We start from the raw sequence: 27,992 nt of genomic DNA on the forward strand, positions 1-27,992 counted from the left end.
TGTGCCTACATCAAACTGAAAATGAAAAGCTTTTGCACAGTGAAGGAAATGAAACAGCCATATTTGGAAACAATACATCTGATAAGGAGTTAATATCCAAAATACGCAAAGAACTCATACAACTCAATATGCAAAAAAACAAATTAAAAAATGAGCAGAGTACATGAATAGACATTTTTCCAAAGAAGACATTCAGATGGCCAATAGACATATGAAAAGATTCTCAACATTATTAATAATCAGGGAAATGCAAATCAAAACCACAATGATATACTACCTCACACCTGTCAGAATGGCTATCATCAAAAAGACAACAAATAACAAGTACTGGAAAGGATGCAGAAAAAAGAACATTTGTGAACTGTTGGTGGGATTGCAAATTAGCTCAGCCACTATGGAAAACAATATGAAGATTCCTCAAAAAATTAAAAATAGAACTGCCTTATTATCCAGCAGTTTCACTTCTGGGTATTCACCCAAAGAAAACAAAAACACTAATTTGAAACAACATACACACAACGTTCACTGAAGCATTATTTGCAATAGCCAAGATATAGAAGTAACCCAATTGGCCATCAATAGATTAAGTGCATAAAGATGCTGCGTGTGCCTGTGTAACATTACTCAACAATTAAAAAAAAAAAAACAAAACTTTCTATTTTACATGAATGGACTTAGATGGTATTATGTTAAGTTGAATGGACTTAGATGGTATTATGTTAAGTTAAATAAGTCAGAGAGAGAAAGACAAACAACACCATATGACCTTACTCTTATGTGGAATCTAAAAAACAAAACAAACCAAAATGGAAACAGATTCAGATGCAGAGTAGGGTGGGAGTGAAAACTTTCAGTTATAAAATAAGTAAACAAAGGGAGGTAGGTATAAGATACACCATAAGGAACATGGTCAATAATATTGTCAAGAACACTGGACAGATGGCTACTGGACTTATGGTGATCATTTCATAATACATGTAAATATCAAATCACTACATAGTACACCCAAAACTAATATAATACTGCATATCAACTATATTACTTCCATAAAAAATAAGTTTAATAAGTGAATAAAAATTTTATGCAAAGAGAGAACAACAACCAGAAGGGAATAAACACTATTTTTATGTAAAACTATAGGTCAGGACAACTGGTGTCACTCCCAAATACATCAGTGTGTATAATTAACAATAAAAATAATCAGAATTGTAGCAACTTATAATATACATATGTATATAAAATCTCATTTCATCCTTAAAGCAGCCCTGTGATGATCTACTTTTATAGATCAGCAAGGAATGGCTTAAACAAGTACAAAATAGATTCTTATCTATACCTCCCAAGAAACTTAGCTGAAACAAAAACTTTTTTTAATTTAAAGAAAAAAATAAATAAGGTACCCATGACAAACTATAAAAAGAAAATTTGAAAGAGTAGGGGAAAGAAGAAAGATTTAAAGGAAAGGAGAGAAAATGATTCCATCTTAAAAGTATCTTTAGCTGCAGAATGAACTACTTTCACTGTAGAAGGTAGGGACAATACAGGAGTTTTTAACCTAAATTTAGAGCATGATGAACAACTAAGAGACATTTCCAGTATTCAAACCGGAATGGTTAAAGAAATCATTAAAGCAAAAGTAAAGTACAAGACAGTAGAGGTAATACTTGAAATAAGCTCCTGTCTTCCGACACAGAGGAATTAGATATCTCAGAGTCTGAGGAATACATATGTTATCACAGAAACACTGGTAGAAAGAAATGTTTGGGGTAAGTCAGAAAGTGAATTCTAAAAGGAATGCAACATCGTGCTTGAGGTTATTTCCCCAGAAAAGTTCTAAATTAACAAAGATGTGCTCATATGTGGAAAAGATTTCATTATCACTAAGTGTGAAGAAGAGTTCATCAGGAAGCCTAATATTAGAAATTAAATTTCTACTACGGAAAAGAGGATCTATGTTCAGTAACTCCCAAGGCTTTAAATGGTGATTTAAAATCACATCAATTTTTTCCAATGTTAACAATTAAAAATCAAACAAAAACCAGTGAAAACAACAAACCAAACAGCAACCCAAACTGGGGGAATGATGAGTGAGTGAGTGAGTGAAGTCGCTCAGTAGTGTCCGACTCTTTGCGACCCCATAGACTATAGCCTACCAGGCTCCTCCATCCATGGGATTTTCCAGGCAAGAGTACTGGAGTGGGTTGCCATTTCCTTCTCCAGGGGGAATGGCAGAAGCAGATAATACATTAAACAAAAACTAGCAAGCAAGCAGTGAAATAGAAGACTCTAGAAATAGAGCAGAAGTTGCCCTGAACTGAACTATAGAATTCAGCTATTAATAATCCTACTTCCAATGAGCTAAAATTCTGAAAAATATCACAAAAACTCCCAAATCTGCAGAGAAACAACCTTTTCTTTTGCTTTTCCTGACTACTTAATTTGTTCTTTCTTTACCTGAAGAGTAGTGCAGGCTTTAGAGCAGAAACAGGAAACGCTAGGGGAAGGGAGAGTACTGACTGTTTGGAAGTAGACAATCTAGGCTAGGAATGAATTATATAAAATCAGAGGGTATTCTTAAGTGTGTCAACTATCCCCACACAGTTAAGAGATTAAAATCTAGCACAAGATATTTAATCAAGAATTAGAAAAGAGAGCTGAGCCTGGGTTCTACCAAAAACTGCATACTGTCCCAGTTGAGTTTGTACACTGCACCCTTGACAGTTCCTCTGGAATCAGAAAGAGACACTTAGTCATCAAACCCTAGTCTCAAAAATGTTGAGAAGAGATTCACGAAATGGTCTTAACTAAAGAGGAGCAAATACCCAGAAAGAGCCTCAAAAACATGAGCAAGAAAGGAAAAAGTTGCAAGGCAAAGAAACTATAGCCGAAAAAGAAACAACATAAAGAGCATAACATGCAAAAGAGAACCAGAACTCTCAACCTACAAATAAATATAACTCAGCATAGAGGTGTTTCTCAAATTGTTCCATGCTAAGTAAAACTTCATTCTAATGTATGTTCAAACAAAGCACAAAATGAGATGATAAAACAAAATGGTTAAAAAAAACTAAGGGATTGTAGGACCAAAGTAATTTTAAAACTAAAACAGAATTAGTAACTAAAATAGAATCAACAAGGGGAAAAGCATACATTCTTGAGAATAAAAATATTGCTCTAAAAAGGGCATGAAAAAAATCATAGTAATGCAAATGAAAAATCAGCAGATATTAAAGTGTTCAGAGGGAATTCTCTGGCGGTCCAATGGTTAGGACCGGGTGATTTCACTGCTGTGGCTTCAATCTCTGGTCAGGGAACTAAGATCACACAAGCCACGCAGCAAAGTCAAAAAAAAAAGGGGGGGCTGGGGGTGGGGGGGCGGTTCAGAGAGGAACATTTAACAGTTACATACAACAATAATCAAACGTTAAGTATAACTTGTGTCCCTACAGTAGAGAATCCAATGAATGGAGAACAGAAAATGTATTCAAACATAAGAGCCTACAAAATAAAAGGGGGGAGGGGGGTGCGTTCTGAAAAATTCAGTTATAGAATGTTCAACAGCAAGACTTACTGTAGTTAAACTTAGCAGACTGCACGGGTGTCAGTGGGGTAGGACTGTCCCTGGTCCTCCCCACAGCAATAGTCTAGGTCCACTGCCTGAATTCTTAAAGGAAAGAAAGTGTCACCCAATATATATACAGCCAAGATTCGATTCAAAAATTAGGACAAGAAGAAAACACTTTCCATTATGAACAAAGTCAGAGAATACAGGTCTGAAGAATGTATTCTTGAAAAAAAGTTACTGAATACTAAAGCTCTGCCAATTTGAGATGATATAAAGAACTCAATGGAGAAGCTGTGGTGAAAGGTAGTGACCATCTAACAAATTTAAATTAAACACAGAACAAATCCCTAAAACAACTGTGAGGATTGTTTATAGAAGAGAATGTCTCAGACATGAAAAACACAACATAAATATCTTTAAAAACAAACTGGATGGAAGGAAATGAGAAGAGCACAGGGATACTGTTCGCCTTTCATAGCAGGAGCTCAATATAGACTGTGAAGCACATAGTTAAAATAATTTGCCACCAAATAGTAATTGCACATAAAATCCTTCCTTGTAGACAAAGCCTGGTTTTCTTTGGCTAATCACTCTCTCACATCCTCATATTTTCAAGCCCAGAGGTGAACATGGAATATCTAAGTCAATTTAGATAAATCTACCTCCTGAGCCACAGACCGCTTTAGGTCTGGGATAGATTTAGGTCAGGATAATAAAACAGAAGAGGAAATTTTCTGTGAGATGGCTGGGAATGTTCTATTTGAAAGGTACTCCCTTGCTGTCTTCAGATACTCAAGTGGTAGGACATGACCCCTGGAACAGCTGCAGTGACCTGCCAACCATGCCTAGAGAAACCAAGAGAACCACAAGAAAGACAACAATGCTCTACCGCCATTGAATTGACCATTGCTAAGTTAACCAATCTCAGAATAGCCTCTGAGCATCTTATGCAAAACAGTAATTCTCCATTGCTTTAGCAATATTCTGTTATAGTTAAAAGCATCTGAACTAGAAGGATGATCTTACTTGTCAGTGATTTTTTGTGTGCTTTATCTCCACAATTAAAGGTAGAAGTTTAAGGAAATAATATCTGTTGGGATAAGGAAATTTTATATGAAGTTCAATTTATCTATTTGCTTCACTTTCTTTTATAGAGCCAAGTAAATCTAAGTTTAACATTTGTTAAAAAACCAACAGTATTGCACCATTTTAGTATTTTTGATTGTTCTAACCATCCTTTCAAAATCTATTATCTACCTATTTATAAAAATCTGGAATGCTTACTTAGTAGTAATGATAGCTATTTCTGGATGGTGAATTCTGGAGTATTTTTTTTAAATTAATTTGCATTTTTAAAAATGCTTTCCCTTGTTTTATTTTTTTTTAAATAATTACATATCCCTGGTGGCTCAGGTGGTAAAATCGTCTGCTTGCAGTGCTGGAGACCCGGGTTCAATCCCTGGGTCAGGAAGATCCCCCTGGAGAAGGAAATGGCAACCCACTCCAGTACTCTTGCATGGAAAATTCCATGGGTCAAAGAACCTCATAGGCTACGTCCATGGGGTCGCAGAGTCGGACACGACTGAGCGACTTTGCTAACAAAAAGAATGGGCTAAAATGAAGTAGAGACAGCTAGCTATTCACCAAGCCCGTTTCTTTCCCTTATTGAGAGTATAACTAGACATTTCCCAGTTTCCTCTGCAGTCCGATGTGGCATTTAACTGGGTTCAGGTCAATTATAATCTGAATGAAAAATGACGTGTGCTGCCTCTGGGCCTGCTCTTTAATAGCCTTGAGTATTGAGTGTCCATGCCCCTTGCTCTTCCAGGGATTAATACAAGGGAACACAGCAGACACAGAACCAACACTGAAAAGAAGGCCGAGAAGCAAAAATGGAAGGAACCAAAAGTCCTAACTCATGGCTTGTAAGAAAGCTGTTAATTAAGAACATCTGTTTTGGATGTCCTTGTGAATGAAAAATTAACAATGTATTAATTCTCATAATCTGAGGAGTGTCTTATGTTAGGAGACAATTCTTACATAAGTCTCTGCTCTTTCTTTATGTCTTGCAAATAAATAAGGCAATGACTTGCCCATCATCTAAACTATCTTTTCAAGGTTGTTTGTATAATGAGCAGACTTAAAAGACAGAATGTATACCTTAGGAACAAAGGGCAGCCACATTTACTATTACAAAATATTCAGGGGCCCAAAGCTTAGGGTTCTACTGCAACAGAATGCATGAGCAGCTGTCATCTGGCCCTCTGTGCTCTGCCCTATGGAAACTGGGTCTTGGGGGAATTGTGCAAAAATACAGATACTCTGGTTACTTCTACTGCTTTAAGTAATAAACTATACTTTATCTCTAATCCAAAATTCTCTTGTCTTCTAACTGGTTACCTTATAAGTAGGGTATACCTTATAAGACCCCTTTTACAGTTCTTGACCGTCTGGTGATAGGAATATAATGCTGTTAAGAGACATGGCTTTCTGGAAAAGGAAGGATAAGGGCTTCAAGGGCCAACTAATGGGATATGAGGGAAGCCTGTGGGAATGACTAACAAACACATTGAGCAAACTGTATGGTCAATAAAGCAGTACACGGTTCTTCATTTTATTGTCTGATAATGAGGAAGAACTTAGGAGGTGGCTGCTAAAACCTCCTCCAGGCTAAAGGAGATTATTATACAGCATAGGGAATACAGCCAATATTTTATAATAGCTATATAGACTTTAAAAAGTATAAACCACTACATTGTACACCTGCAACATATATAAGACTGTACATCAACTATACTTCAATTTAAAAACAAACAAAAACCCTGCAGGTAGGAGATTTTCTCGCCAATCTGGCGGTTGGCTTCAGTTTCACCCTACCATAATAATAACTAATTTCAATTCTGAGTCACCCTCAGTGGACAGAAGGTTCCAACCCTTTCAGATAACAGTTACAGAACTACTTATCTACACTGAGCATGAAAGGAAGGAAACTGGCAAACAATCACTATGGGCAGAAACAAGGTGAATCACAGGAATCCTGGTTCCCTCAGAAAATGCAGGTGGAGGGGTCTGTATGTTAAGGAACAATGGACAGTTGGACTGTCTCACAGCTCAATACCTCCTGTGATCTATACTGCCAACTTTGAATTTATTTAGATGAGAACAGAAGACTTCAGTGCTGTTTTTTTTTTTTTTTTGCAATGGATCCTGGTTGCTATAAGGCATCTTTGGTCCTTCCTCTCACTGAAATTTCCCAGAGACAGACCAACACTTTGTGTGAAATAAGGAAGCTAACACTGTCTCTCTTTAGTGCCCCACAATCCCAAGGGTAGTGCCCCACCCCTTTTTGAAAAGCAGCTATGAGCCTGCCCATGGACTCTTTTCAAAAGGAAACCCATAGAACAACGTAGCTCTTGAGCCTATGATGTCTATTAGTAAGTCAGACTAAACCATGTGGCAAAGGCCCAGAAATTCCTCACTTGTCAAATGGAAATGGTATATTCAAGAACACAACTGGCCTGGCCCCAAGCAGCATCTCAGCTTCATATTAAAAAGTGGCAGCTACCTTCGTTCTTGTTACCTGATGCAAAACTACTTGTTTAATGGGGATCTCAATACTTTACGGCCACCTGAAGCGAAGAGCTGACTCACTGGAAAAGACCCTGATGCCGGGAAAGATTGAGAGCAGGAGGAGAAGGCGGCGATAGAGAGTGAGATGGTTGGATGGCGTCACCGACTCAATGGACACAAATTTGAGCAAACTCTGCAAGACACTGAACGACAGAGAAGCCTGGAGTGCTGTAGTTCATGGGGCTTAGTTCACTGACTGGTTGAAATAAACTAAAACCAAATGATGTGCAATGGGTTGCAGCAGCTATTCAATCTCAGTACCTGCTAAACTGATCCAAAACTATATGTCATCACTGCACTAGGAGGCAGAATTCAGACATTCTCACAGCACCAGACAATATTTCTGTGGAAGGTGAAATAATGGTGTCAAAACATGTTTAAACCCTAATCTTCAGATTCTGTTAAGTATGTTACCTTAAAAGACAAAAGGCACTTCACAAATACAAGTATTTTTACTTATTCTGGATTATCCCGTAGGCCAACTGTAATCACAGGAATCCTTAAAAGTGAAAGGAGTCAGAGGAAGAGAATCAATGGAAGATTTGACTATGGCAGACTGATCAGAGTCGCAACATTGCTGGCTTTCAAGAGAAGTGGATCATGAGGCAAGGAAACTGCGCATACTCTGGAGACTAAAAAAGTTAAGGAAACAAACTATGTAAACACATGAAGGAACTGAATAAGAACTGATTTAATGCTCACTTTAACTTCTTTCTGCCTGATTATCAAGTATATCCATTTTCAACATTTATTACTAATCCTTTTCTTCTTCCAGGGATAAAAGTCCTTACCATCTCTTCTCAATGCCTCATCAGAGATTATCCCTTCTCATGACCTCAGCAAAGCCCTCTTACTCTTACTTCATTAACATCCTGTGCTCCAGTTTCATTTTCCTCTTTGCCTATAAACGTACGTGTGCCTACTATATTATAGTCAATGCAACTAAAACTATAATTCCTCCCAGATCAGTTCTTAATTATTCAAAAGTTGTCAATAATACTACCTTTATTTCACTACCCTCATACTTAAACCTGTGGGTTTGTTTAAAAAGCATTTCACATGGTTTCACTGTGTTCAAGAAACCATAGTAGGTCGTGTTGGAAAATACTAAAGTACAAAACATAAGGATCAGTTCTGAAACACAACATAGAGAATTCTCTGGCAGTACAGTGGTTAGGACTCCACGCTTCCACTGATAGGAGTACGAGTTCCATTCTTGGTACGGAAATTAGATCCCAAATGCCATGCAGCATGGCCAAAACACACACGCACACACACCCAAAAAAACACAAAAATCCAACAAAAACCAAAACACAATTTGGCCTGTAAGTGAGACATATACTAATGACAACCAGCAGTTAAAAAAAAAAAAATGAAATGAAAAAAGTAAGAAAATCACATAAAAAATATCCACAGCAAGAGATACAGTGTGAGTCACACAAGACAAAGTCCAGCTTCACTAGAAAGCCAGAACTGAGTGTTGGATCTGAATTAAGATGAAGTAAGAAAAGAGGAAACTGAAGATCGTTTGAAAAAAGAACAATTGACAAAAGAACACATTAAAATGTTTTAAAAAAGAAAAAACAAAGTTTATTTGGAGGGAATGGGTAAAATATGACTCAAACAGTTTTTCCCTTTTGTCACACCTAATGTGTTAATACCTCAGTCCAGTCCAAGCAAAGCCTCATCACCTAACTCTTTCTGGTGACTCTTTTCTACTATCAAATCAATCTTCTCATTTTAAAATATTAATTATAATGTACAATTAAAATATTAATAATTTCACTTATTTGACTCAAATAGCCTAACCCATCTTAAAACTCCAAATTCATATTTCTGCCTTTAAAATGTTTATCATTCCACCATACCCAAAGCGACTAAAATCAGTATTATCAGTTTCTCCTTTTTATAATGTTTACTTATTATAATTAATAATTACAATGCTTGCTCTTCCCTCAAGACCCTACCTGTACTTATGGTAGCACGCCCCTAATCAAGACTGCCTATAACCATCCATCACCTCCAATAGACCTTTCCCCTTGCCCTATTACTACCAATCAGATCCCAGGCCTTATAGATTTTATTGCTTCAATACCTTGACTATCATTTCCCATATCTTTCCATTCATACAGCTATTAAATTCAGTTTAGACTTCATTACTAAACATGAACAACAAGGCTCTCTTTATTTTCTAGAGCCATGTTGTCCAATATGGTACCTACTTGCCATATGTGGCTATTTCACTTAATTAACAGTGGTCTAGTCTAGAACTTCATACTAAATCAAAAAAATGTATATTTTAATATATTCTTCTCAGTTTTCCTCTAATGTAACTATGAGACAATAACTGGTACACAGTTTACTTAACAATAATCAGCCCCAAGAAGATAATCAAAAGAGGAAAACACCAAATAACTTATTACAATGAAGGAATAAAACTACTACTGAGAAAAGCAAAAAAAAAAAAAAGGGGGGGGTTGTTAAGGATGTGGAGAAACTGGAACCCTGGTTGGTAGAAATGTGAAATGTGAGCTGCTGTGGTAGTATTGTAGTTCCTCAAAAAGTTAAACTCATTAAAAAATAAAATTTTAAAAAGTAATTAGAAAAAAAATTAAACTCAGAATCAAGATGTGATCCAGCAAATCCACTTCTGGGTATATACTCAAAAGAACTGAAAGCAGGGTCTTGAAGAGATATTGTATAGCCACCCATGTTCACAGCAGCATTATTCATTCACAACAGCTAGAACGTGGAAGCAAACAAGACTCTATCAACAGATAAACGAATAAGCACAATGTGGCATATACATACAACTGAATATTCCACTTATTCGAGGAATCAAGAGTAGTCAAATTCCTAAAAACACACAGCAGAACAGAGGCTGCCAGGGGCTTGGAGGGGACTGGGGACAGGGGGAGTACTGCTTACTGGTTACATATTTTCAGTTATGCAAGGTGAAAAGAGTTCCACAGATGTATATGGTGGTGATGGTCTCCAACAATATAAATATATTTAATGACACTGAACTGCACATTTAAAAATGGTTAAGATAGTAAGTTTCATGTTATGTATATTGTACCATTTAAAAACTTAGGGGTGATAACTGGTACAGAGAGAGAAATCTAGGGCCCCGTCACTACACTATCATATATCATATCATATCCCAAGAATTCAAACAAGCTCACATAGAGAAGTATATTAGCTGGAGAGCAGCCCCAAATTGTTTATATTAATTCATTCTGTAGATACACCACTTACTTTTTCTTTATCCATTCCCCTACTTAATTGAAATGCTACAACTAAGACTGAGATTGTCTTCTCAGCTTAAAAATAGGCTACAGCAGAAACTAAACAGAATCACTTGCTTTTAAAAGACAATTATTATGATTACTATGTCACAAAGGATTCAGTAAAACAGTAAAGTATTGTAAAAGTACTTTGTACTACTTCTGTACTATTTCAGGTTAAACTAACAATCAGTGATGAAACTACCTCAAACAATTAGGTAGTTGATACAAGATTAACATATAAAAGTCAACAGTCTTGGTACTTCACTGGTGGTCCAGTGGTTAAGAATCTGATTTATAATGCAAAGTACATGGATTCAGGGAACTAAGATCCCACCTGCTCCAGTGTGTCCCATTTACTGAAGCCTGCAGTTTCTGGAGCCTATGCACTGAGTCTGAAGGCCACAATCAAAGATCCCACATAACTTCGCTAAGATCTGAGGAAGCCAAATACATAGATAAATATTTTTTTAAGTCAACAGAATTTATAAATAGACAATAAAAGAAGATATAATAAATATAGAAAACCCCTTTTAAAACAACAAGAAAGAAATTAGCATAGTGAGAAAAAGAAGATAGTGGCCAACAGACTAGTTTTTCTGAAACTCCATACAAAAAGACTATTTAGAAAAACTAAAAATCAAAAAACCAATGGAATACCATTTTACAATAAAATCAAATGCCAAAGTACTTCCATGAACCCCAAAATACAAACAGGGTGGAACAAAAAACTACAACATCTGCACAGTAACAGCATTTGTGAGGGGAGAAGGAAGCCACAAGACAACTGCAAAATCATCAATGGTACTCACTGCAAAGCATCAAGGGCTGATTTGAGGATGGCAGCTGAAACAAGAAAGGGTTTTGTAATGGACAAATAATAGATAAATGCAAGCAGCTCCCTCTAGGAAAGACTGAAGTGATGTCTCAAGTTAACCTTTCAGGCAGGGGTGCATTCTCAGGCAGAGACTTACTCCAGAGAGAAATGGTTTCTAAACACCATCCCCACTGAAAGAATATGATAGAATGACGGCAAAGAAAAAAAAAGAAGTTATGATGCACTGTGAGTACACCATTTAGGTGGTATTTCTCACAAAAGAGCTGGACACGACTTAGCGACTAAACAACATAAATTTAATCAAAGGGAAATTAAAAAGACAAATCCCAGTTGAGGAACATGCTGAAAAAGAACTAGTAAGGAATCTTCAAAAATATGAATGCTGTGAAAGGTAGAAAAGCCTGAAGGTTATGTTAAAGAAAACTAAAGAGACATTTAATACTTGATTGAACCTTGGATTAATTTCTTCTAAATCAGCTATAAAGAACATTACCGGGACAACAATATATTGGATATAAATAATATAAAGTAGATGCTTCATGAACATTTACTAATTTAAACACTAATGTCCCTTTTCTTCTTCTACAGAAAAGGAAATTAAACTACATAGTTAACATAGGAAATAAATATATTAACAAATAGATTTACTATTAAGGGGAAAAACTTGTTATAATCATCGTAATACTATGATTTTAGAGAGTTGGAATATAACTCTAAACACCTAAACGAATTTAAGTCTTTACATGTAATCTCAGCCTTACAAAAATTGTAACTCTATTTCATATAAAGAAATCAACCTTCAGCCAATTTAATTAGACATAAAATTCCATTCTGTGGGCCTGGCATTTAGTTGATACAAGCAAGATAATGTTTACACTGAATAGCTGAATTCAAGCAAAATTTCAAAAGGACTATTTACATCTACTTATAACTTTGTTTTTCTATCCACTTTTAACAAATAATCTTTCCCTTCTAAGTTACAAGCTCTTTATAAATCTCTTTCCCCCTCCCGCCAAAACACTAATCTAAGAAAGAACCTCCTGGAACAAGGTAAAGGTTTCATGAGAGATTCTTTGTATTAAGATTCTATTAAGAACACGTGAGAACTTCACCATTTGTACTAAGATCAAAAATAAATTCAATTTGTAATACACCTGATTTATCTTTTAAAGAAATCTGATTATTAAACCTCCAAGTAAAAGGCAGAAAGACCTAGGTGGGGAAAAAAAAAAAGATTCCATAGACTGTGGAATCAGGCATGCCTGGTCTTAAATGCTGGCTCCATCATTTATTAATCGGTATCTTGTTTTCTTCAATTTAAGTCTGAATTGGGCAATAAGGAGCTCATATGATCTGAGCCACAGTCAGCTCCTGGTCTTGTTTTTGCTGACTGCATAGAGCTTCTCCATCTTTGGCTGCAAAGAATATAATCAATCGGATTTCCGCACTGACTTTCTGGTGATGCCCACGTGCAGAGTCTTTTCTGTTGTTGGAGGAGGGTGTTTGCTATGACCAGTGTGTTCTCTTGGCAAAACTCTGCTAGCCTTTGCCCTGCTTCATTCTGTACTCCAAGGCCAAATTTGCCTGTTACTCCAGGTAACTCTCTTGCCTTCCTACTTTTGCATTCCAGTCCCCTATAAAGAAAAGGACATCTTTTTTGGGTGTTAGTTCTAGAAGGTCTTGTAGGTCTTCACAGAACCGTCCAACTTCAGTTTCTTTAGCATTACTGGTCGTGGTATAGACTTGGATTACTGTGATATCAAATGGTTTGCCTTGGAAACAAACAGATATCATTCTGTCGTTTTTGAGATTGTACCCAAGAACTGCATTTAGGACTCTTATTGACTATGAGGGGTACTCCATTTGTTCTTAGGGATTCTTGCCCACAGTAGTAGATATAATGGTCATCTGAGTTAAATTTGCCCATTCCAGTCCACTTTAGTTCACTGATTCCTAAAATGTCAATGTTCACTCTTACTATCTCCTATTTGACCACTTCCAATTTGCCTTGATTCACAGACCTAACATTCCAGGCTTATGCAATATTGCTCTTTACAGCATTAGACTTTACTTCCATCACCAGTCACATCCACAACTGGGTGTTGTTTCTGCTTTGGCTCCATCTCTTCATTCTTTCTGGAGTTATTTCTCCACTGATCTCCAGTAGCATATTGGGCACCTACCAACCTGGGGAGTTCCTGTTTCAGTGTCCTCTATCTTTTCGCCTTTTCATACTTTCACAGGGTTCTCAAGGCAAGAATACTGACATGGTTTGCCATTCCCTTCTTCAGTGGACCACATTTTCTCAGAACTCTCCACCAGGAACATTTCATTTCATGCAAAGATTGGAACATTTCATGCAAAGATGGGCACAACAAAGGACACAAATGGTATGGACCTAACAGAAGATATTAAAAAGAGGTGGCAAGAATACACAGAAGAACTACGCAAAAAAGATCTTCATGACTCAGATAACCATGATGGTATGATCACTCACCTAGAGCCAGACATCCTGGAATGTCAAGTCAAGTGGGCCTTAGGGAAGTATCACTACAAAAAAAGTTAGCAGAGGTGATGGAATTCCAGTTGAGCTATTTCAAATCCTAAAAGATGATACTGTGAAAGTGCTGCACTCAATATACCAGCAAATTTGCAAAACTCAGCAGTGGCCACAGGACTGGAAAAGGTCAGTTTTCATTCCTATCCCAAAGAAAGGCAACACCAAAAAATATTCAAACTACTGTACAATTACACTCATCTCACATGCTAGCAAAGTATGCTCAAAATTCTCCAAGCCAGGCTTCAACAGAACATGAACCGTGAACTTCCAGGTGTTCAAGTTGCATTTAGAAAAGGCAGAGGAACCAGAGATCAAATTGCCAACATCTGCTGAATCTTCAAAAAAGCAAGAGAATTCCAGAAAAACATCTACTTCTGCTTTATTGACTATGTCAAAGCCACTGACTGTGAATCACAACAAACTGTGGAAAATTCTTCAAGAGATGGGAATACCAGACCACCTGACCTGCCTCCTGAGAAATCTGTATGCAGGTCAAGAAGCAACAGTTAGAACTGGACATGGAACAACAGACTGGTTCCAAATTGGAAGAGGAGTACATCAAGGCTATATATTTTCACCCTGCTTATTTAACTTACATGCAGAGTACATCATGAGAAATGCCAGGTTGGATGGAGCACAAGCTGGAATCAAGACTGCCGGGAGAAAATATCAATAACCTCAGACGCACAAAAGAAAGCGAAGAACTAAGAAGTTCTTGAAAGTTCGTGAAAGTGAAAGAAGAGAGTGAAAAAATTGACTTAAAGCTTAATATTCAGAAAACTAAGTTCATGACATCTGGTCCCATCACTTCATGGCAAATAGATGGGAAACAATGGAAAGAGTGACAGACTTTATTTTCTTGGGCTTCAAAAGCACTATAGATGGTGACTGTAGCCATGAAATTAAAAGACGGTTGGTCCTTGGAAGAAAAGTTATGACCAACCTAAATAGCATATTAAAAAGCAGAAATATTACTTTGCCAACAAAGGTTCATATAGTCAAAGCTATGATTTTTCCAGTAGTCATGTATGGATGTTTAAGAGTTGGACCATAAAGAAGGTTTGCCTGGAAGAATTGATGCTTTTGAACTGTGGTGTTGGAGAAGACTCTTGAGAGTCCCATGAACTGCAAGGAGATCCAGCCAGTCTATCCTAAAGGAAAACAGTCTTGAATATTCATTGGAAGGACTGATCCTGAAGCTGAAACTCCAATACTTTGGCCACCTGATGCAAAGAACTGACTCACTGGAAAAGACCTTGATGCTGGGAAAGATTAAAAGCAGGAGAAGGGGACAAAGAGGATGGGATGGTTGGATGGCATCACCAACTCAATGGACATGAGTTTCAGTAAGCTCCAGAAGTTGGTGTGGACAGGGAAGCCTGGCATGCTGCAGTCCATGGAGTCGGAAAGAGTCAGACACGACTGAGTGACTTTAGTGACTGATCTCTTGTTTTTGTCTGCCCATTATTTTGTTCCTTAGGTAACTCTTGCCACCTCCTTGTAACTTTGTGAAGACTTTCAGCCACAGTATTGCATCACCCCTGACTAAAACACTGGGCATGTTAAACGGTAAGGCCAGTCCTAAGTAGACAAGCCTCGGGGTCTCTAAACATTCTCAGTTCCAATGGCTTACACTTAGATTCTCCTTTAGTATGCTATAATCATATTTTGTACCTAAAAAATTGAAGAGTCTCAATGTACTTACAAGCTAACAGTGAGCCCACCAGTTTCATGGGTGCTAGAAGAAAACGTAAAGACTTGTGGGCTGGACACAAGGAGCTTTATTACTCATAGCAACAGCAGTAGCCATAGTGTCAGCATTTGCACTGTTCCTGCCCAATTCTGACAGGATGATCTGAAGGGGGCCAGGTGACACTTGTACACACAATGGTTTACATTTCAGGAGAGGAACTTTGGGTTTATGGAACCCAATGCCTGCCAAATACCCCAGAAAGAGATATATCTCTGTTATCTCTCAAGAAGACACACAAATCTGCCTTGCTCTGGATGGTGCTGCCATTTTCCTAGACTATTTATTATATAAAAATTCTGAAAAGATCTGTACAAATGTCAGAGACCCGTAGAGAGCTGTCTCCCAACAACTGATGTCGTAAAAGACCAACAAAATATTAACCATTATGCTCTACTCTAATTCACTATGCTCTGGTCACAATCATGCAGTTGACTCACTCTCTCACTTGGTCTTGGGACCTCATTGAGTTCTTTCAGGCTCTTGCTCCTACAAAACTCTTCCTACACTTCCTTCCTACAAAACTCTATGCCTTAATCCCCTAGTTTTGCTTTAAACATTTTTGAAAACAACTTGTTTCCTTATCCCAATACCCAATCCACCTAGCCATATCTGCCCTAGGATTCTGCCCCCAACTACCTTCTCTGCTCCATTATCCAGGTGACCAAGTTGTAAGCAGACAGGGTAGAGCATCCCAGAGAAAGAACCAGGAATGGCTTTGTTGACATAAGAGATGCCATTTCTGGCCCAAGCCATTTAATGATGGCTGCAATGCTTGCCCTTAAACAGGTCTCCATAATTAATGATCTTAAGGGAAGTGAGGGAACAAAGGAAATGCAGTCAAGAAACTGAGTAGTTCAGTGATAAAACAGTCCTAGTTCCTCCTAAAGAGGTTACATAACAATCTGATACCTGTCTTCAAAAGAGTCCTGCAGGAACAAAGGACCCCTCCCGCGATAGAGCACAGAATAATGACATGGACCCTCCTGAGTTCAATCAACTGAAACTTGAAGTCTTGACAACCTTTGCCCCAAATCTATGTTGAATTCTCCTCTGCTCAAGCTCCTTCATGAATATGCACGTACCCTTGGCTTAAAACTTACCAAATTTTGCTATTTGAAGAGATAACACTTTAGGAGAGATCACCAGTGTTCTTCTTACTTGCTGGAAGTAATAAATAATTCCTTGCCCAATGGCTGGCTTGATTGTGTCTTTTGGCTCAACACCCACCAAAAGACTAACGCTATTTTTGGGTAACAACGTTACTCACGGTACACGCCACCACTTCTTTTGTTCCACGCCTCCCACCTCCCATCAGTACTCTTCTTTGTGCATTACCATGTCTTAATCTTATGTATTCCTACAGTTATTACCCTGCTTCTCTCCTCCTCTTAAACTCCTTAAAAAGAGCTGTATCTATACTTCTTCATAACTACTTTATTCATCTACCAAATTCACTTAGCTTCACCTCTCCATCATTACATGAAACTCCTTCTCCTCAACAACTTCTTTAGCATTAATCCAAAGTACATACAGTCATCCCTCAACATCCACAAGGGGTTGGTTCGAGAACTCCCTGACAATACTAAGGTTCATGGATGCTATGCTGCTGCTGCTAAGTTGCTTCAATCATGTCCGACTCTGTGCAACCCCACAGACGGCAGCCCACCAGGCTCCCCTGTCCCTAGGATTCTCCAGGCAAGAACACTAGAGTGCGTTGCCATTTCCTTCTCCAATGCATGAAAGTGAAAAGTGAAAGTGAAGTCACTCAGTCATGTCCGACTCTTAGCGACCCGATGGACTACAGCCTACCAGGCTCCTCAGTCCACGGGATTCTCCAGGCAAGAGTACTGGAGTGGGGTGCCATTGCCTTCTCCAATGGATGCTCTCAGTTCAGTTCAGTTTAGTCGTTCAGTCGTGTCCGACTCCTTGCAACCCCATGAATCATAGCACGCCAGGCCTCCCTGTCCATCACCAACGATTTCACCCAGACTCACGTCCATGGAGTCAGTGATGCCATCCAGCCATCTCATCCTCTGTCGTCCCCTTCTCCTCCTGCCCCCAATCCCTCCCAGCATCAGAGTCTTTTCCAATGAGTCAACTCTTCGCATGAGGTGGCCAAAGTACTGGAGTTTCAGCTTTAACATCAGTCCTTCCAAAGAAATCCCAGGGCTGATCTCCTTCAGAATGGACTGGTTGGATCTCCTTGCAGTCCAAGAGACTCTCAAGAGTCTTCTCCAACACCACAGTTCAAAAGCATCAATTCTTCGGCACTCAGCCTTCTTCACAGTCCAACTCTCACATCCATACATGACCACTGGAAAAACCATAGCCTTGACTAGACGGACCTTTATTGGCAAAGTAATGTCTCTGCTTTTGAATATGCTATCTAGGTTGGTCATAACTCTCCTTCCAAGGAGGAAGCATCTTTTAATTTCATGGCTGCAGTCACCATCTGCAGTGATTTTGGAGCCCAAAAAAAATAAAGTCTGACACTGTTTCCACTGTTTCCCCATCTATTTCCCATGAAGTGATGGGGCCTTATGCCACGATCTTCGTTTTCTGAATGTTGAGTCCTTCATAAAAAATGGCATAGTATCCACATTTAACCTACACATCCTCCGGTGTATTTTAAACCATCTCCTGTTTATTTATAAAACCTATTAAAATGTAAATGCTATATAAATAGTTGCCTGAGCCCAGCAAATTCAAGTTTTTCCTTTTGGAACTTTCTGCAATTTTTTCCACAGTTGGTTGCATCCACAGATATATAACCCAATGGGTAAAAAACAGGCATTCAACTAGGGGGATGGAAAGCTATGCACGCCCACACCATGTGACATCTGAGGCCAGGTCACAAAAAATACTGTAGTTTTCATCATGCTCTCTCTTATTCTGGGAAAAGTTAGCTCATCTGATGAAAAGCTAGGTGCCATATTATCAGCACACTCAAACAGTCCTACAGAGAGGTTCATGCAGCAAGAAACTGGGATTCTTGCTCAGCCAGCATCAACTTACTGGCCATGTTAATAAGCCCTCTTGGAAGCATATCTATCAGCCTTAGTCAAGCCTTCAAATGACCGTATTCCTGCCAACATCTTGACTACAATCTGATGAAACCCTGAGCAAGGAATATCTATCAAACTCATTTCTAACTCAAAGAAAACTACAAGATAATAAATATTATAATTTTAAGTCACTAAATTTTGGGGTAATTTGTTATGCTGCAACTGGTAACTGATACACATTTTTGTTACATGCACAGGATGCTACCATAACAACAACAACAACAAAACTAAAAATGTAGGAGTTTCGAGGAATCGGTGGGCAAGAACTGGAAAGACTTTCAGGAAATGATGAGTGAAAGCCTAATGAGCATGGAAGAGACTATTCTGTCTTTCAGGGGGCTGCTGCTGCTGCTAAGTCGCTTCAGTCGTGTCCAACTCTGTGCGACCCCATAGACGGCAGCCCACCAGGCTCCCCCGTCCCTGGGATTCTCCAGGCAAGAACACTGGAGTAGGTTGCCATTTCCTTCTCCAATGCATGAAGGTGAAAAGAGAAAGTGAAGTCGCTCAGTTGTGTCCGACTCTCAGCAACCCCATGGACTGCAGCCTACCAGGCTCCTCAGCCCATGGGATTTTCCAGGCAAGAGTACTGGAGTGGGGTGCCATTGCTGCTAAGTAGAGATAAAGGAGAAAAAACATTAATATAACTGAAAAGTAGAGGAAAGGGGGTTCTAGTTATATAGTAACAAAGTTTAGCAACATTGGTGCCCTTGGTAACATAAAAAAGAGAAAATGTACTTAATGTATGATTTATGTAAGGAGATTTTTCTAGGTAATATGTTAAAAGTGTAGTCTTTTTACTACTTATAGTAAAAAGCAGTATAGAGAAAAACTAAATTGCGAAGACCACTGACGAAAAGGAATCAATACTTTCTGGTTTTAAAAATGTCAGTCTTTCCAAATAGCAATCAATACTTAAGTAAGGACTAGCTCCCAAACAAACATAAAATCTAGGCTACTTCAGAAAATACCTGTATGAGAGCAAAGCCAACGGTGTGGCTGTAAAATCCATTGTCGAGATACGGGTGAACCTGAAACGTCAGGTGTTAGGATCATAAAAGACAAAGAAAGAATGAGGAAATACTAGAACAACTGAATGCAATGTGTGATCCAATCCTGGACTGGATTCTGAACCTGAAAACAAACTTCCCTCCTTTAGCATGGAGGACATCCAACCAGGATCTGAAGATCCAATAGTTCTGCAATAATGTTAATTTCCTGACTTTGTACTGCAATCATGTAGGAAATTTCTCTTTTTATTAAAACTATACACTAAAGTACTTGGGCTAACAGCATTATATTCATAATTTACTGTCTATTAAGTTCAGGGGAAAAAAGACTACACACACAAAGTGAGAGAGAAAGAAAAGGCAGGGGAAGAGAAGGGAGGACGAGAAAAGGCTAACGGGATGAAACGTTAACATCTTGAGAGTCTGAGCGAATGGCATAGAGAAATAATGTGTAGTATTTTTGCAACTCTTCTCAAAATTCTTAAGCTACTATAAAATTAAACATTTTGGGGGAAAAATATGTTAATCCTTCTGACTGGCTGCCCAATACAGCAAGATAAAACTAGAGTTACTTATAAAACTCCTCATTGAATGGCCCCTTCTTAAATTAGTCACATCTCCTGTCACTCTTCAGCTCCACCACATACACTCCAAATATTCCAAATTACTGTTCCTGAAAAGCCCTGGCCTCTTTTAACTCTCTGTACATGTAGAAGCTTAAAGCTTTAATGTAAGTGGGACACAGAAGTAACCCAGTACTCTTCAAAGAGACGAAAAGTCCTAAACAAACGGGAAGTCCAATCAGTTCCCTGAGGCTCACAAAACGCCGACCAAAAAGCCCATCTCCCCCAACTTCCCATGACACCCTAACAGTACTTATTCTAAGAGTAACTCGTTTATTTGTTGCCAGTTATTAATAACAGAATGGAACCAAGGGCAAGTAAGAGGGTGGAATACAGGGCAGGAGATAAATCCCTCTGAGTAAGGGACAGTTGGATTTCTGTCATACCTAGTTGGAACTGAGTATATTTCCGTAAGATACACTACCACGAATGGTAATATGGATGTAAAGTATACCGTAAGCCTAGTTCTATACTAGGAGAAGGCAATGGCAACACACTCCAGTACTCTTGCCTGGAAAATCCCATGGACGGAGGAGCCTGGTAGGCTTCAGTCCATGGGGTCGCAAAGAGTCAGACATGACTGAGAGACTTCACTTTTACTTTTCACTTGAAAGTGAAGGAGAAGTGCACTGGAGAAGGAAATGGTAACCCACTTCAGTGTTCTTGCCTGGAGAATCCCAGGGACGGCAAAGTCTGATGGGCTGCCATCTATGGGGTCACAAAGAGTCGGACATGACTTAAGTGACTTAGCAGTAACAGTTCTATACTACTAATACATTATAAAATTAGCATTAATGAGTGGGAGGAGGATAAAGTAAGGATCAAATGAACTGGTACAGATTATCTCAATGCAATAAATAACCACTGATTTCAAATGGATGACCTCCAACTTAGTCTTCAGGAAAAAAAAAAAAAAAACCCTTTCTGAAGCTGGGAGCCTCACAATACAAGCACGTGTCTCCAAATCTGATACACCTTTTCATTTCCTAACTCTCATCCACACCTGACTCTTCAGCAGTGCTTCTATAAACACAAAAATGCTAGGAGTAAAAAAAATTCTACTTTACAGTGAACAATAACTAATATTAATGGAAAGATAGTCTTCATAAACAATAATTCATGATCCAAATTGTTTTATGATTGAATTAAGCCTCTTCTATACTAAACATAGCTTTTAATTCATTTCAAACACCTATTTTCAAACTATATATGCTGATTTTTAAATTTTTATAGAAACTGTTCCTTATTCAAAGTTGAATTTCACCAGTAACTTCTCCTTTTTCCTTGCTGGCATTTCACAGTTAATAACCAGTAGTAATACACCTTGGTCCACACAGAAATTCTCTGAAAAGCAAAGGCTTAAGTATTTTTTGAATTTTCTTACAATTATATATAAAAAGTTAGCATACATTGATTTCATTTTAAAATAAGTGAGTTGGATAACACAATATTTAGTATTACTCTTTATCAACACAAATATAACAATAAATATGTGCAAGAATGAACGCTGATAAAAGAATTCACAGGGAATATGATTCTAACATATCATATGAACAAGATCACCAAAATTCTGTTCATAACATACCATATTTTTTGGTATTAAAATCTAAATAGATGGTAAGTCCTATCTGTGAAAACATTTTATAACATGATATGTATATTTTCAAGACAACTCTACTAGATGTTAAAATCTTAAAAGAGGTAAGGAGGGATAAAGAGAAAGATAGCCTATAACATCTGATTTCTACAGCTATTAATATATTATCACTTAACATCAAGATACAATAACAAAAAAGTTACTTCTCAAATATTCCCAAGGCAAGAAAACAAGTTTAACAATAATATTCTCAGTCTTTACAGATTATCAGGAAATCTCAAATTATTAGAAAATAAAAAGTACAAGTCAATTTTAAGTCTGACAACAAAATCAAATTGTACTAAATAAATATGTCCTAAAAGTAAACTTCAAATAGTATTTACATACTAATGAAAATAACAACTGCTAGAATGCTAAACAAGTTTGATTAAATATGTTGTTTTTTCATCTATTATCCAACAATTGCAAAAACTCATAACATGAAAAGTTTAATTCATTCCTACAGAGAAAGAAGATTAATAAATAAATGTAGTCATCCATACTATATTGATGAAACACTGTAGTATATTTAATAACTATGCTCCATGAATAACATGACAGGGCATATATCAAGATAAATGTGGTCATACAGCAAATACTTCTTTAAAGAAGGTAATGCTCATGAAATGGCAGACCATAAGACCATCATTAGTATGACCTCCCTCTTCACAATTTATAAAACCCCTATCCAAGACTTCCTCATTCATGATTTAAAAGCTTAAAATTTCATGATGCTTGTGACAAAACCTGCTAATTAAACTAAATCTGCCATTTTTCCATCAGCAATGCAGATAATAGACAATAAAATCAAACCCTACTGTCACTATCACAAAACTACCTCGTTAAAAAACTCAAAATGAATGTGTACTTGCTACCTGAGATCTACCAAAAATATATAAACCTAACAAATGTTCTGAAGGAGAATATGAGGTTATAATTATTATTCACTAATAACTGGAAAATTAAATTCAAAACAAAAAGAAATTAAGCTTTCAAAATATTTACCTTCAAAAAAAACAAATTCTAACCAAATTCAAATTTGTTTTTAATAACATTAGCATTTTAATTGCACTCCCAATCCTAAGTATTTACAAACATAAGATTGTTAAGTGATTTAGTTTTTAGCACAATCTGCAGAAATATGTTCCCAACTAGTTTACATCAACTGTTTAAGAGTAATACTCTTTTCTAGTTGAAGAATTTCTTCACTTCGTTGAAAACGATTCACAGTTGTATCCTTTTCCTATGTGGGCAATATGTCCTAAGAATGATTCTCTAGTACTTATCATTAGTTTATTAAAAAATTACTCATATCCTTTACAGTAAATAAAAATGTAAGCAGAAAACAGGTAAGTCAGAAGACGACTGATTAGTATTAGGCAAGCTTTTAGTCTTTTAAATAAATGACAAAATATTATCAAATAAATGGTATGACATTTGACGATTAAAAAAATAATAAACCATTAGCACCACAGGGCAGTGGGGTGGGGGGGAGGACAGTTAAGAATATATAGAACTTCAAAACCTTTCTATATTACAAGGGAAAAGGCTGATGAGATTCTTTCTCACATGTGAAATGAGTTAATAATATCTAGCAATAAACCATTATTGCTAAAGTTAATCAAAGATTTCAATAGATAACCAGAGTAACACATGCAAGAAATTACTCTTATGCCTTCAATCAAGTTTTTAATATTTCAAATTTTCAGTTGAAATGGGCACGACCATATTCACAAGTATGGCATACTATTCTAAACCTACTTTTTGACTTAATATACAGTCAAAAATTTTCAGTACTTCAATGTTTTCATTCAGCTATCAAGAACTTAATTTTATCTAAAAAAGAAAAAAAATCTATTAAGTAGATGTGCTACATATTTAGCAACAACAAATCCACTTACTTTTTTCTCTTTCTCATGATGTTTATCCTGAGAGTGAGAGGAAGAATCACTTAAACTTTGATCATATGACCTATTAGATCCCCGTTTGCTCTTTTTCTAAAAGAGAAAATATATATACATATAAGTATATGTATATAAAGTTTTAAATCTTTTTTGTTAGGTTAAAACCAATTCAAGTGTGAAATATTTTAAAATGTCTACCGAAAGAAAAAAAAAGGCTATTTCAAACTACATAATCCAATTCAACACAATCCATATATTATCTATTTCATTATAAAGGAAAATATAACCCTTAACCTAACATTAATGCCATATTTTTGTACATTTATTAAAATGTGTGAAAACAGACAATATTTTCAAATAAGCAGTGGTTATTTGTCATTTTATTATAAAACCACCTCATTACAGAGATCAACTATAGTTTTCAATGTCTGCTTTAAAATATAAAAGATATTTCAACAAAAAATAGAAAATACCATACTGAAGAAGGATGCCAAAACCAGAAGAAAAGAAAAATTTTTAAGAGTTACTTTATGCCAGTAGGAAAAGTAAGAAGCTTTTTAATCTCACACTTTCAGTATTAAGGCATACTATTTTCTAAAAATTTGTCTCTGTAGTTCATATAGAGAAAAAAAGGAAATGTCAGCATTAGACTCATGTATTTTTCAAAGCAATACTAAAAGTAACACACATTTCTGTTTAAAAGACTTACACAGATTCATAATAAAGTATGACAGTGAGAGTTATTTCAGGTGTTAAAACTTGGTGGTACCATAACTAATTAAGCTAGATAAAAACGACTATAAAAGATGATCAAATTCCTTGCAAACATAGAGCTCATACAATCTTATTAAATTATTAAACAGACTTTTCCCCAGTCACCAAATAGGATAACATTACATTAATAACAATGAAAAAATTCTATTTGCACAAATTCCAAAACCCATTCTCCTTATTTCTATATTTTATCTATATTATCTCTTGATTTAGAAAATGAAGATTCCAATATGCTTTTAATATCCTAAGTGAATTTTCAATTTTACTATCTCAAAATTTCTCCTAGAAGACTTTGATGTTCTTCGACAGTCATTAAAAAAATAAATCAGTAAGTATATGTTATTTGGTATCTTCAATATCAAATAATACATATATACTCTCAATATTTTATATGCAAGGGCCAAAATACTGGAGTCATAAGCTGCTCATTTCATAAAAAAGAGTTCCTTTTCTAAAAAGAAACAGCCCTATTCACAGAAGAAAAGGAACAATAAAAAATAACAAGAAGACACTAAAGAAAAACAAAGAAGCCTTTAATTTTCAGTATACAAACCTGGTATCAACTAAAGACTGAGAAACAGACAATGGGGAATTAAAGAAATATTGATCCTTCAAAGGAACACAGACACAGAATATACAATGATTAATCAAATAGTACTAACTTATCCATGCTATGTGACAGTAAAGACTAATCAAATCTAAAATATTCCCAAAGTTGTATTTAAATATTTCTTTCTGAAGACCTTTAATGAAGAAGCTACAAAAGAGCCTTGTTTCAGTGTTACTATCCTCCAAGCAAATAAAAATGAAACAAGTAATAAAACTAGTAACAGTAATAAAGCAAAAAGATATGAAACAAAGTGACAGGGAATCACAAATTACGTAATCAAATGTCCACATTTTTATTTTCTACTAAATGGATACCAACATTTACTATTAACTATTAATATATATTCTAAAGTAGTATATTTTAGAACAGTCACCTTTGTAAATGAACTCAAGCAAAGCAAAATCTTCTAAAACTACTACAGCTTGATGGTGATGTATGGCAAAACCAATACTGTAAAGTAATTAACCTCCAATTAAAAAAAAAAAAAAAAAAACTACTACAGCTTTTAATTCCCAACAAACAACACACTAAGAAACTCAATCTGGAGCAAAAGCAACCCCCCAAAAATGGATGCCTTATAAAGACTCAATTCAAACCTAATTATTATAATCGTAAATTAAATTCAAGACAGATTCTTACCAGCTTACTAAAATGGTATTTACAGTAGCCACAATATTGGACGTTATCTGCACCATTACCTTCTTCTTCACAAAGCAGTCCGGCAAACTGAGCACTGAAAATAAAAGCCAAGTATATCAACAAAATTTAAACCACAGTATATACATGTGTGTGTGTATAAAACACTTTATGTGTATGTATTTATGTATTTGTGTATGTGTATATATATACATAAAATTCAATTCCAACCACGTAGGTATCTCGTAAGAGAAAAGGGGAAAATAAAAGGCTTTATTCTAGCTGAGACTAAGAACATTCCACCCCATCTTTTGATTGCTATATTTTTAAAGCTATATACATGGTTTAAAATAAACTTTTTATCCATCTCTAATAAGGACAGAGATTCTTGCATGCTTTAAGTCACCAAATAGACATTAAATTTCTTGAAAGATATCCTTACCACCCCAAACTTAACACTTCATTTGACTTTCCAATCTGTATCACAGGTACAATTAGAAAAGGCCAGGTATCTAAAGGGCTGACATGACACGTGACAGTATTCACCTTGAACACAGATCATATTGTTAGAAGTTAAATGCTTCAAGTTATAACATAGTAGAGTAGGTAAGAAAAACAGAAGCTGTGTTTTTCTAGTCAAAAACAAGGGAAGAAATGAAATTAAAACCTAAAGCTATGGTAATTTTTAATGAAGTGTTAATGTTTATAACCATCATATTGTCAATCTGACCTTCCACTTTCAACATTCCAAAATAATAGTACTAGTATGTATCTCACAGCCAAAAAAGGTCTTTCATCTTTGGAAAATTAACTACAATATTAAGGAAATTTTTAATATTTATTTTTTACTAAGGTATAGTTGAATTACAACGTTGTGTTAATTACTGCTGTACAGCAAAGTGACTAAGTTATACATACATACACACACACACACTCTTTTTCATATTCTTTTCCACTATAGTTTATCACAGGATACTGAATGCAGTTCCCTGTGCTCTAACAGTAGGACCTTGTTGTTTATCCATCCTGTACTTATTAGTCTGCATCTACAACTACTAGTCCCAAACTCTCAATCCTGCCCTCGCCCATCCCACTCCCCATTAGCAACCACCAGTCTATTTTCTATGTCCCTGATTAGGGAACTAGATCTAGAACCCACATGCCACAGCTAAGTGTTTCCATGTCACAACTAAAGATTCTGTATGTTGCAACTAACACCAGCAGCAATCTGCAACTAACACCAGCAGCAATCAAGTAAATAAATATTTTTATTTAAAAAAAAAAAAAAAAACCTGCCCATTTCATAGTAAATACTCAATGTGTATTAGTCACTCAGTCACGCCCAACTCTTTGTGACCCCATGAACTGTACCTTCAAGGCTCCACTGTCCATGGAATTCTCCAGGCAGAATACTGGAGTGGGTTGCCATTTCCTTCTCCAGAGTATCTTCCCAACCCAGGGATCAAACCAGGGTCTCCTGCACTGCAGGCAGAATTCTTTGCCACCTGAGCCACCAGGGAAACCCAAATACTCAATACATGACAGTTATTATCATTAATTAGTATTCTAAGGAAGTTAAATTTACATTTGTTAAATGCACAAAATGTTCCTTACAGTAGCACATATTACGAACCAATTTGGAAACAAAGTGTCTGTAAATCTCTGAAATGTTAATAAATACCAATATCTGATAGGATATAATGTAGTCATTCCCATGCTGCTATGGACTGTATTTCTATCATCTCATCAAAATTTTTTTGTGAAAAAAATTATCAGAAAACAATGTTTCATTTAAACTGCTATTAAAATTATGCAACAAATATGTACATGAAAAAAAATAAAAGGAAGCATGAACAAAATAAAAATAGAAGGTCATTTAAAAATTTAAGAAACTTTCTAAGGAACAGCCACTATAATACAGAGAATGATGGTGATTGCTTTTTTTCCCCTCTTGAAATTCAGGCAGTAAAAAAAAACACAATCATTCACTAAATTCTTACTAGTATTTCAGGCACTGCACTAAGTTTATCTACATCAGTTCTTATAATCCTAATAACAAATCAAAGGGTAGGTAAACAAAAGAAATATCTTAGGCAAAATAAAA

General features: G+C 36.4%; 1 protein-coding gene across 6 annotated transcripts in view; it reads right to left on the minus strand.

Annotated features, from left to right (window-relative positions):
• The window catches only part of MLLT10 (MLLT10, histone lysine methyltransferase DOT1L cofactor), a 208,028-nt gene that overhangs the window by 93,811 nt on the left and 86,225 nt on the right, over positions 1–27,992 (minus strand). For all 6 annotated transcript variants that reach the window (XR_003514201.1, XR_003514200.1, XM_027559995.1 and 3 more), the window contains exons 7-8: positions 25,892–25,985; positions 23,866–23,961 (exon numbers count right to left, since the gene is read on the minus strand). Coding sequence is in view for 4 of the 6 variants with exons in the window: in XM_027559995.1 (XP_027415796.1) it covers positions 23,866–23,961; positions 25,892–25,985 (190 nt within the window). In the remaining 2 variants the exon portion in view is untranslated. The remainder of the gene's footprint in view (positions 1–23,865; positions 23,962–25,891; positions 25,986–27,992) is intronic.

This window comes from Bos indicus x Bos taurus, chromosome 13 (assembly GCF_003369695.1).
Source record: "Bos indicus x Bos taurus breed Angus x Brahman F1 hybrid chromosome 13, Bos_hybrid_MaternalHap_v2.0, whole genome shotgun sequence".
Classification (NCBI taxonomy): Eukaryota; Metazoa; Chordata; class Mammalia; order Artiodactyla; family Bovidae; genus Bos; species Bos indicus x Bos taurus.